Source organism: Octopus bimaculoides, chromosome 1 (assembly GCF_046866305.1).
Source record: "Octopus bimaculoides isolate indiv1 chromosome 1, ASM4686630v1, whole genome shotgun sequence".
In the NCBI taxonomy this organism is placed as follows: Eukaryota; Metazoa; Mollusca; class Cephalopoda; order Octopoda; family Octopodidae; genus Octopus; species Octopus bimaculoides.
Window position 1 is genome coordinate 129380691 of NC_142928.1, and position 12960 is coordinate 129393650.

Sequence of the window (12960 nt, forward strand, 5' to 3'; positions counted from 1 at the left end):
AAACAAACTCCACTCCAAAGGCTCATAAATGCCTTCTTTCTCCTGTTTGTTTTTACTATACTGATATGAAGTGAGCAGCTGACACCTTGAACAGACCATATTTTCAACCCCTAATGGAGTATTTATCTCAATGTACAATAGACATGATTAGTCATACAATAATAAATATAGCAGGAACTAGTAACATTATTACTGTTGGTTAGGAATTATAACTAGTATATCTGATCTGATGATAGTCTCTCGTAGTCCGGGAAAGACGGTTTTGTAATTTCTTGCTGAACAACCAGCACGAATGATTTGTTTATAATAATTGAATGCTTGTGCTGAATATTAGCTCTCTCTGTTAAATCCACGCTGCTTGAACAGGTGCACAGTGCACTACGTTTCAGGTATCGAAGAGATTGCAGAGCAAGGTGAGATGAAGTGTTTTGCTCAAGAACACAGCGCACCACACGGTCCAAGAACTGGTACCATTATCTCGCAATCGCGAGTGCAATGATAATTAGGCCATGCGTCCTCAACTATAATAAAAACAACATTACCAATACAGAATACTTTACAAAATACTTGTGTTGTTTAAACATCAGAAGCTGCGGGTTTTCGTCCGGAAAAATTCCTTTAAAGACATATAGTATTAAAAAAATACTGTATATCTCAATACTTCAAAGCAAGGCAAAATGTAATCGGCCAAGAAGTGATCATGATTTCATTTCGCCGAGCTCTAAAATAAATTGTATTTTTTAACACTATACCTCTTTAAACAGATTTTCCCGGACGAAAAACCGCAGTTTCTGGCGTTTAAACAGTGCATATAGATTAAAGTATCTTTTCTTCATAATTTTTTTTTATTATAGAGCTGCTTCTATTGCATAATTCGAATATATATTATAATAGCTTTTATTAATGTATTAATTATCTACAGCAAAGGTGGCTACATATTTAATTTGTATTTCATGTGACAGGTATTTTACGCACGAGTTCTGAAGCGCTGTATCACATCCCCTTTAATTTATGTATAAAATATGTTGATATAGACATATTTAGCATTTTTACAGATATAATAATTTAATACAAAAGACACAAAACAAGCAATGTAAACATGATTTACTTTAATGAGACATTTGGGTCTTGATTTTACAAAATTTTTAATGTTTGGTTTTTGAATTAGTTACTGGGAAAAGAAAATTCTTCAAACTCAAACCATTCAAACGTGACTTCATTTTAGTTTCTTTTTTTTACCAATTTTATGGATAGTTTGTTCACATCTGCACATCGTTCTGAAACGACTGATGTAGCTCTGTGTAAATTTTGTTAGTTCTGAAAAATTTGCAATTAATCTTGTCAAAAACATTCGGAGCTGAGGGAAGCCTTCTCAAATTACATTTTCAATATTGACTTAAAAACAAAAGTTTTTAAGTCAATAAGTTCCGCTTGTATGCTACTAAGCATTTTCACGATCTCTCTTTCTCTCTCTCTCTCCCTCTCTCTCTCTCTCTCTCTCTCACACACACACACACACACACACATACACACACACACACACACACAGACGGACACACACTTATTTTTTTTTGCTTCTCACAGCAAAAACGTTTTAAATGGATACAAAATTTAAGTACGCAATCATCAGCAAAAATCACGAAAACAGCTTTCGACTGTTTCAACATTTTTTGTTAAACTGTCACAATCGTCAGCATATTCTCTCTCTACTCTTTTAAGCGTAGAAACTGAGATAGGAGCATCTTTAATTTAACCTTAAATTCTATGGTATCTAGCTTAAGAAAGCAAGGAAACGATTTATTACTACTACTTTGTTACATCAAATAAAAATGCCGAATCAAATCGCTAATTATCATAACATAAATGAACTCATTTTAGAAAATGATGAACATTATTTTTCTATTTCCGAAATCTAATTAGAACCTGTCTTTGGAAGATACTTGCCAATGGAAAACAATATTTTCATATTCTAAACCTTGCATTTCGCAATATTCCTTGAATTCTCATCCGTTTAATGCACTTTTAATCGCGTATTATATGTTAAAAAAGTGGCTCTCAACCATTTTTTGCCTATGGAGCCCCTGTGATTCCTATTTTACTTGCGTGGACCATTTGATGTTTGAAAAAATCTTATCATACTAAATATTATTAAAAATTGTATAAAAGATTGCTAAAGATATTTTGTATATTGTATATGTACAACGAGTTCATTGGACATGAATTTTAACAACGAAATCTTATGTGGACCCCAAGGGCCATATGAACTCCTATTGAGAACCACTGTGTTAACACTTAGATGATGACTAAAGTTTTTCCACGCAACAACTCTTGGTGCCTAATGTATTGATGTTTTCGAAGAGCATGATCTAAAAATTTTACAAGCAAAATTGCAGTCCTACAAGTCTTACTGATCACCGACAGAATTTTGTCAGTATAAACACTAATAACAATTGCAGCGTGGAAGGTGTTTATAAGCCATTTAAAATAACACACAAAATCCGTTAGATTCACTTCAACATTTAAATTTAATTTGTCAAAATATTTTCGTCGCTTTCAGACCGCGACCTGTTCACTGACAAAATTCTGTGCTGCATCAGAATTTTGTCAGTGAACAGGTCGCGGTCTGAAAGCGACGAAAATATTTTGACAAAGTAAATTTAAATGTTGAAGAGAATCTAACGGATTTTGTGTGTTATTTTAAATGGCTTATAAACACCTTCCACGCTGCAATTGTTTTCGTTTTAGCACACGATCTCAGATCAGGTCACTTGCTATGCAAGTACATCTCCGTAAAACACTAATAAGTTTACTGAAAATTCTCGTAAATTTTTCTTGTCGGACATTATTATTATTATTTTTTTTTTTAGATATGTCCGATCCTCTTGATTCTTTTCCCTTTAAAGTAACTCATGACTGGTTTTTCAATGAAGCTAAAATTGTTATCAAAACCTCTGATAAAAATGCGTGGCTGAGTTATATCCCATATGTTGATAGATTCGTCCAGGGTTAAAGAAAATAAAGGAGAGACCTTTTAATTTCTCAGTTACATAAGGAAAGAACTCTTCCATGTGTGCTACATCGAAGTCCTACAATGTTTTTATCGCCAAGAAATAAATACTTAGAAACAAGGTCAAAAAAATTTCTTCTCCATCAGAGAAAGGTTTTCATTTTTGGCCAACACCAAAGCGATTTCATAGGGCGCTTCTTTCATCACCAGATTTTTACAACTTCATTTAACAAACGTATTTTAGTTTTTGATTTCGTCTGTTTACCTAAATATGTATTCTTTCCATAATGTATCTTTATATGTGTGTTGTCTGTTAAACTGGTATTTTTTTTTATTATGTGAGAAATTTTACGTGTATAATAAAAATACGAATATAGAATTAAACAGTAAAACAATCAAAACGCATTTAATTATTCACTTTTTCTCGTGAACCCTCTAACCTTTTGCGTTCCGGAAAAAAAATTGACCGGGAAACGTTAGTTTAATATAATATATAGTGTACTGAGCAGTACATATGAGATTCATAAGATTAATCTTTTTATGATGCAACCTGATTTATAGGGTAAGAGTAGAGACCCACTTCGGTCATGAATGACCATGGAATTGCACCTAGAAAGTTCCCCTCCGAAGCACAAGTTCGGGCAAGGTTGTTTATGGAAGACCACCAGTCGCCCATGCATGTCATGCTTCTCCTTTCCACGCCACCGACGTTGTGACGTTGTCCCAGGGAAAGGCCGATACAGCTTGACACCAGTGATGTCGCAACTCATTCCTACAGCTGAGTGAACTGGAGCAACGTGAAATAAAGTGTCTTGCTCAAGAGCACAACACAGCCCGGTCCAAGAATCGACCTCACTACCTCATGATTGTGATCCCGACGCTCTAACCACTGGGCCATCACTGATTTATAACGGACATATTTCATATTTATAATGAACAGTATTTCACTGATTTATAATGGACAATATTACTTTTACCTATTTCGATAGACTGTAGAATAGGAACTCTAAGCTAATGTTATATTGTAGTCTATGGATTGTATCTTTCGTTTTAGAAATATTTATGGATACGTGGTAATGCGAATGTTGGAGCTATAGTAGTAATGTAGATAATTATATTTACCATGCTTTGCTCTGGATCCTCAATACCTAGATGGAATTGTACGGGCGCCACCGCGATATACTGTAATTCAAGGGGCAGTTCTTAAATCTGGCAGGCCCCACAAATGATTTCTTCCAGAGAGAGAGAGAGAGAGAGAGAGAGAGAGAGAGAGAGAAAGAGAGAGAGAGAGAGAGAGAGAGAGAGAGAGAGAGAGAGAGAGAGAGAGAGAGAGAGAGAGAGAGAGAGAGAGAGAGAGAAAGAGAGGGAGAGTCTCCTCGATACAGGACCAGTACTTTATTTATCGGTCTGAAATGATGAATGGCAAAATTAACTTCAGCAGGATTTGAAGTCAGAGCGCAGAAAGCCGGAATGGCTACCGCAAGGTGGTGCATCCGATGCTCTAAGTATAGGCGTGTTGTCGTTGGTACTCCGTCGCTTATAACGTCGACGGTTCCAGTTGATCCGATCAACGGAACAGCCTGCTCGTGAAATTAACGTGCAAGTGGCTGAGCACTCCACAGACACGTTACCCTTAACGTAGTTCTCGAGGATATTCAGCGTGACACAGTGTGACAAGGCTGACCCTTTGAATTACAAGCACAACAGAAACAGGAAGTAAGAGTGAGAGAAAGTTGTGGTGAAAGAGTACAGCAGGGTTCGCCACCATCTCATGCCGGGGTCTATTGGAGCTTTAGGTGTTTTCACTCAATAAACACTCACATCGAAACCGCGATTCTATGACCGCGAGTCCGCTGCCCTAACCACTGGGCCATTGCGCCTCCACTAAGTAAAGGCATACTACGTCAGTATATAACAGAGAAGATACACTATAACATTGATTATGTGTGTAAAGCCACATGTAGGGAATTTGCTGCCTTTTGAAGACCTAATTACGGCCTTTAAAAAGAAGTACAAGAATATATTTTTGTTGAATTAGTTTTATTGGCAGTTTATATTTTCGTCTAATTGCGATTTTCGATTTGTATTTTTTTAATCTCGACTTGTAATCACATTTACAGTAATTGCAAATGTATATATATATATATATATACACACATACATATATATCTATATATCTATATATATATATATATATATATATATATATATATATATATATATATATATATATTTCAAAGTTAAGTTTACAGCGAGGTTACTTATGCGATAACTCGGCGTTTTAATATTTTGATAGAAATTTTATGAATTGTATTTTATAAAAAAATAAGAAGGTTTAGCAGTATAACGTTTTCTTTGAAACGCAGTTTGTCAGACAGATGCCAATTAATTTCAATGCGACCTTCCAGCATATAAAGGTATAAGCTCTGGTGTAATATGTCTTTCTGTGGTAGTATCGGTACAAAAGCTGTAGATAAATAGCTAAGGAAAATATAGCCACTGTAAATGTAGATATCGTACAGCACGGGTATTATAGCTGCTATAAATATGTAACTGTGAGTAGTGATAGCTATTACTATGCTAATATATGTAGGAGTGGAGGAATAACGTTTAGTTTGTGATGTGCTGGTGTTACAATTGATTCAGACTTCTTACGCATCGACTGGACTGCTAAAAAAGTGTGTGTCCTCATGTGTTACACGAGAGACGTAATCCTGTTGAACAACACAATTTGACCCTTGGGTGCTTTCAGCAAAGTCCTCCTTGTTGAAAATCTCAGCTCTGACATTACTACCACTGCCTTCCGTCTTTTATTCCAACATTGCTCTTCCTCTTCTGATTAAGCCATAGAGTGAATGTGTGATTGTATATATGTGTGTATATGTGTTTGTGTATATTTACGTATGTTGTGCGTATGTGTCAGGTCGGATTAAAATGATCTGCTACTTGTAATCAGAAAAATCATTATTATGTATGTCACGATCGGAAACGATGGGGACTAAACAGGGGAAACCACTCTAGGGTCTCACCCTGGTTTATAAAGGGTGACTAGGCAAATTGAGAGGACAACAGACAATACCTGTCTTCAAGGGTGGATCAAACACAACGAAAAGTAAACCGTCATACACTGTTGTTGTTGTTGGTACTCCGTCGCTTACGACGTCAAGGGTTCCAGTTGATCCGATCAACGGAACAACCTGCTCGTGAAATTAACGTGCAAGTGGCTGAGCACTCCACAGACACGTGTACCCTTAACGTAGTTCTCGGGGATACTCAGCGTGACACAGTGTGACAAGGCTGACCCTTTGAATTACAGGCACAACAGAAACAGGAAGTAAGAGTGAGAGAAAGTTGTGGTGAAAGAGTACAGCAAGGTTCGCCACCATCCCCTGCCGGAGCCTCGTGGAGCTTTTAGGTGTTTTCGCTCAATAAACTCACAACGCCCGGTCTGGGAATCGAAACCGCGATCCTATGACCGCGAGTCCGCTGCCCTAACCACTGGGCCATTACGCCTCCACCGTCATACACTAAAACAGTAAATAAAACAGAACCTTTATTAAGATTGTTTAATCTGTTATTGCTGACTCTCTTGATAACCTCTCACCCAGTTGTCTCTCTCGCTGACGACCTGTGCTGGTCTGTCTTTCTTCTGCGCCAAGGAACAGCGCGCGAGAGAAGTCCTACGTAAAAACGAAGCCAGCCTAAAGTGGCTTCACTCTGGCTTGCTTAGTATTAATCCTAATCCTGTCTTAACCGTCAATCACATATCCCGTGCAGGTAAACTGTGGCTCCAATTTAAACATGTACTGACTTGACGATTGATATGCTATTTCTGTGTTCATACGAGTATGCGCAAGCGAATTGTTGTGTACGTTTCTGTGTGCTTCGGTGCTTGCGTACACATGTGTATGTGTGTATGTCTGTGTGTATGTCTCTGTGTATGTTTGTGTGTGTGTGGATGTATACGTGCATGAAAACAGGTGTGCAAATTAATGTTTTTCTATTACTCAATCAAAAGAAGGCAATGTCAAACCCTTTGTCGGAGCTTCTGTGACTGATACGAGGAATGAATGAATGAATGAATGAATGAAGGAATGAACGAAGGAAGGAAGGAAGGGATGGGAAGGAAGGAAGGAAGGAAGGGATGGGGGAAGGAAGGAGGGAGGAAGCCATCCTTAGGTCAAAGATCTGGCTGAAATATTCTCAAACAGAGTGGACTCCACTGGAGTCACCTGATGACGAATTAAGTCATCCTAGAACCGGGGTTTCCACGCAGTTCTCTTCTGCTAAATTTTAATTCACAAGGTTTTAGTTGGCTTGAGGCTATGGGAGAGAAGACACCATCCCAAGAAGCCGCGTAATGCCGTTTCGTATGAAACGAAAGTCTTAAGCATACAGTCACGCCTGCGCTTGTTTGAGTGAGTGTGTATGTAAATAGGTGCGCGTATTTGAGTGTAAGATAATACGTGGGCGTCAAACACAGAATGTTCAATCCAGACAGACCAGCAACAAACTGCAGGCATCGTTGAGAAGTTAAGAAGTTCATTTTGCGTTCATGCTGTCCCGGGTTCGATCCCACGATGTGGAATTTCAGGCAAGTGTCTTTTACCATAAACCTTGGGTGGATCCGTGTCATGTAAGTAAAATTCGGTTCATGGAGATTGCGGACTGCATTCGTAAGTCCACCTTGTTACACACCGTGTTATGCCGATGCTGTCGGTTGTACTCTATATTTAGAATAGAACAGTCTGCGGAGTATACAACTACTTCTTGTTTATCCAATGCGTAGGTAGTTCAATTAATCGAACTGGAATACTTATCGTCTAAACCGACGGAGATCCATTTGCACTTTCTACGTCTATGTCAGCTCATTTCACTTCTCTTTTTTTTTTTATTCAACCTTACCATACCTCTCCCACTTTCTCCCACGGTTTTCGGTTTTCACCCAACACAGTCTCTCAATCTCACGATTTCTTCGCTTCATTTCGACTCTATCGTCCGTTTATTTCTTCTTTCTCTCTCGCTTTCCTCTCTGTCTGTCTGTCTCTTTATCTCTCTCTCTCTCTCTCACACACATACACACACACACACCCATGCTCACACATATCGCGCACACATACATACATTATATATCCTATCTTATTTCGTATATTATTCCTCTCAGTTCTCAAGTACCCCCTCTTTATATCTTCTATTACTTTTTGTTTTCTCTTTGGTTCCCCCCTCCCTATCTTGTATATTACACCTTTCTTTCTCTCTAATTCCTCCTCCTCCCCCCAGCTCATATATCACTGTCCTCGTTCTTTCTACCTTCCCGCTCTCTTGTATATAACTCCCCCTTTCACTCCAATCCCCCCTACCTTTCTAGGTCATATACTACTTCATCTCTATTTTACGCGCGATCTTTTCGTTTTCTTGTTAATCTAAGATTTTACTCATTCTCTCTCTCTCAACCTCTTTCTCCCTCTCTCTCTCTCTCTCTCTCTCTCTCTTTTTCTTTCATCTCTTCATTCCTATCCAAAGCTTTCTCCCTTTCGCTTTCCCCAGTATCATCGCCACTGCTTATCCCCGCTTCCTTCCGTGCTTCTCTCTCTCTCACTTTCCCTCTGGCTTTCCCGTTCACTTGCTCATCCTCTTCTCTATCTTTTATCTCCTTCTCCTGTCGAGGTTTCCCCCCACCGCCTTTTGTTGCCTATCCTCGTTCTCTCTCATATATTTTATTCTCTCTACGAACCAATCTGCCTACCACTCTCTCTATCTCCCTGCTCTCCCTGTTCTCCCTCTTTTCATCTGTCTCTCAGAATATCTCTCTATTCTGTTTATGACTAAATTATTCAACAGTTTATTTCTCTTCTCTTCCTCTTTGATAATTCACACTTTTTCCCGTCTTTCTGTCTCCATTCCCTCTTTCAGTTCTCTTATCTCTCGGCATTTGTGGCACTAGTATCAGCAGTAGTAGTACCACCACCACCAGCAGCAGCAGCAGCAGCAACAGTAGTTGTAGTAGTAGTAGTAGTAGTAGTAGTACACCAATCGGTGGTGGTGGTGGTGGTGGTGGCGGTGGCTGTCGTAGTCGTCATAACAGTGATAATAGTTGTAGCGGTGTTGACGCTGGTTGTTACGACTGTAGTCGTAGTGGCGGTTACAACATTGATAGTATTTATAGTAGCAGCAGCAGCAGCAGCAGCAGCAGCAGTAGTAGTAGTAACAGCAGCAGCAGTAGCAGTAGTGGTTGGTATTAGTCGGAAACGCTTTAGTAGTGGTCGTGGTGTCACTGGTTGTAGTAGTGGTCAAATTCGGCATGGTGGTGGCGATGGTTAGAGCTGGTGCGTGACACGCGATCGCCGCGCACTTTGTACGACTCCCTCGGAAAGCACGGCAGGAAACTTGCGTGAGTGGAACGTACGTCCTTGTGTTATCAACAGCGGCACTGCAGCCGGTCAGCTGTGCCGCGTGTTTCCTAAGAGCCTGTCTCTGCTATAGCAGACAGCAACGATACTGTTTTGACAACAACAACGATACTGTTGACAACAACAGCAACAACAACTGCTGTGTTGCCACCTAACACTTATATGAACATTAACAATCACAATCCGCAACTATCGACTGCGAGGACGAACAATAATAATAGTGTCACAATCGCCAGCGACAACAGTAGCAAAAACAGCAGCAACAACAACAACAAGAGGTAAAAATAATAATAATAATAATAATAATAGTAACAAGAATAACAACAATAATTATCATTCTTGCTGCTTCGTCGGTAGATAATACGTAAAAATAACAACCGCGACGTGAATATGGACAAGAACAACGGTGACATGGATCACATCAACTATAACAACAGCATTAAACAATTGTAATTATTAATTAAACTAACAGCGACCGGAGCAACAGTTGCAATAACAACAACAACAACAACATCGAGAAGAATAACATTGAGTAGAATAACAACAACCGCAAAATCCATAACAATAACCAGTAACAATAAGATCAGCGATAATAAAAGCGACTGCGGCGACGGTGGCGACTGCGGTGACAGTTTTTAAACCGGGTCTGGTACAACGTGTAACAACGGCATAAAGAAAGAAATATCATCATCATCATCATCATCATCGTCATAATCAAGAACAGTAACAGCCACCACGACGACGGTGACGACGACGACGAAAGACACCAGCTGAAGCAACAATTAAAGCAACGCAACCTGTAACAGCATCAACAACCGCAGCAGCAGCAGCAGTAAAAAATAAGTATATAAGCAACAGTTAATCGCAAGTGTCTATGTGGTCGTTCGACTTGCTAGAAATAGCAGCCAAATTTCTCTCTACTGAAACCTTTACGCTTTCGGTAACAAAAAAAAAGAAGGACATATCGATAATGTAGTCCTAGATAGACACCAACCCCAAAATTAAAAAAAAAAAAGACGGGATGGTCATAATTAGAATGCCTAGAATGCATTCTTTTATCATGGGGTTGGCTCGTCTGGAGCTGAACTGAGGGTTAAACAAAACAACAACAACAACAACAACAACAACAAAATCAACAAAAAAGTAACAACCGTCGTGATGGTCATTCACTGTGTGAGCCGTCGCAATAATAACACAAGTACAACAGTAATAACAACAACATCAACAACAGTAACAACTACCGCAACACTGCCACCGTCCTCATGCGCCATCCAAACGCAGTCAGATATATAAATATATATATATATATAGCAAGCGATAACAAAGCATCGACAAGATAACTGTTTCACAATAGAGAGTAACTTACAATTTATCCCGAATATATATATATACATACAAAAATAAGAGGGATGACCAGCAAAAGTGGACTCCTATATGCTAGAAATAGATGCCGAATCATCTAACCACGAAAAAAATATATGTTCTCAGTAAAAATTCAGCGACACAACAGTTTTTTTTTAATATGCTAGACCACTGGTTCAAATTGATTAATATCAATTTCTACCCTCATAAATAAATTTATATATATATATATATATATATATATATATATATATATATATATATATATATATCACGACGTTCATGCTGCAATAGAAGAGGTGGTGACAGGCGTGGTGGTAAAAACGTCGGCGTCGTCAGTGACGTGACGGAAGTACAAGACTCGGTAAAGAACTAGAAAGAAAGAAAGAACAAAAAAGGAAAGAAGACAAAAAAAAAAATTCTTAAGACGGAGAGACAGTAAAATGTTATAGGAAAGCAGTAACTCAGGTACGTCTGTCGGAAAGTAGAAAACACAAACAAGCACCTGATAACGATAGTTTCGTTCATCGTCTGCTTTATACACCTGCCGATACCGTATTGAACACTCAACACTGGCCGATCGGTCCTTGGCTACAATGGCAGTCAACGAAAATATTAATTATTGTAACATACAAAGAGCTGTACCTACAGCATGGTCAAGTTCTATTCTGCAGGACCCGGCTTCTATGATACGCCACCTCTTCATTCAGGAACTTTTGCTTACTGTTTTTGTATTGGTTTGCTTCGTGTTGATTCGGACAATATATACAGTTGTGAAGCGTCGATATGCTCGGATCACAGTATTCGTAATCGGTGGTGGGCCTATCGGGTTGACAGCAATGTTTATAGCCGCCAAATGTGTCCGTGTAGCGCGCCTGGTCCTTTACGAAGAACTCAGTCGAAGTTCCTTGATAAACAGACTCAATCAACTTGCTTTCGATATGTCCAGTATAAACTTTCTCAAAGACCTTGGAATAGATTTCCATAATATGGAAGGCTGTTGGCAACAAAATAGTTTTTCTACTCGAGCCGGCATTTTTCAGGAGTACCTTTTGAATCTTATTTCAAAGATGGATGTGCCGATAGAAATGAAATTCCAAACAAAAGTAAGTTGTATATATTTTCATACATGAATGCACACACACATACACACACGCGCTTGCATGCAGTATGTGTATGTATGTATGTGTGTATATATATATATATATATATATATATATATATATATATATATATATATATACATACATATATATATATATATATATATATATATATATATATATATATATATACATACATACATATATATATATATATATATATATATATATATATATATACATACACGTATACACACCCACACACGCTCATATGCGCATACACATACACACACATATTGTTTCCATTTCAGCGTCTTCGAAGTTTGATTTCAGTGATAAATAAGTAATGTGCTATGTAAGCCTCAAGTAAACACTGATGTTGAATTAACATTACTGTATATGGCCTATTTAGTGGGGAGGTAGGGTGGGGGAATGCTTAAAACATGAATTTATACGAGATGTAAAATGCGAAATTGTGATGATCATACTTTTCTCATTATCATAATTCATTTAAATAAAGTGAAATGACTTTAAGTGGAAAACATACAGCGAATCTCACCACAGACAACAATACTATTTCATTTCATTTCAATGTATTTGAGAAAGGCACGATTATTATAAAGTCCCATTTCCCCTAACTCCTTCTATATATCTTACATCAATGTAAAAAAAAAACAACCAATCAGAGATCAATATTGTTACAGGTATGTAATGTTTGTTTTTACAAACGTATAGGGTATAAGGAGTTCCGTTTTACTTTTAAATAATGTTTGAAGGTATTGGCATATACTTAACACCCTCAAACACTGCATATTGATCAATATATATATATATATATATTTATATATATAGGTCTGTATTTATACTGATCAATAAGAAATGTCAAAATATCGTATGTGCGTTCAATAACTACATTTATGTGTGTGTGTGTGTGTGTATGTGTGTAGTGTGTATGTATTTATGTGTGGCGCGCGTGTGTGTATGTATTTGTGTGTGGCGTGTGTGCATACGTGTGTTTTCTTTAGTGGTTTACTGTTTTTCTTTAGCACGTAGATTATATATTTTTACTATTGGTGGG

At 38.0% G+C, this 12960-nt stretch overlaps 1 protein-coding gene across 3 annotated transcripts in view; it reads left to right on the plus strand.

The window, feature by feature from the left end:
• Window positions 1–7197: 7197 nt before the first annotated feature.
• The window catches only part of LOC106870828 (uncharacterized), a 283514-nt gene continuing 277751 nt past the window's right edge, over window positions 7198–12960 (plus strand). For 2 of the 3 annotated variants that reach the window (XM_052970300.2, XM_014917052.3), the window contains exon 1: window positions 7198–11885. In XM_052970300.2, the coding sequence (XP_052826260.1) occupies window positions 11376–11885 (510 nt within the window). In that variant the 5' untranslated portion in view covers window positions 7198–11375. The remainder of the gene's footprint in view (window positions 11886–12960) is intronic. The other variant, XM_052970301.2, reaches the window with a different exon arrangement.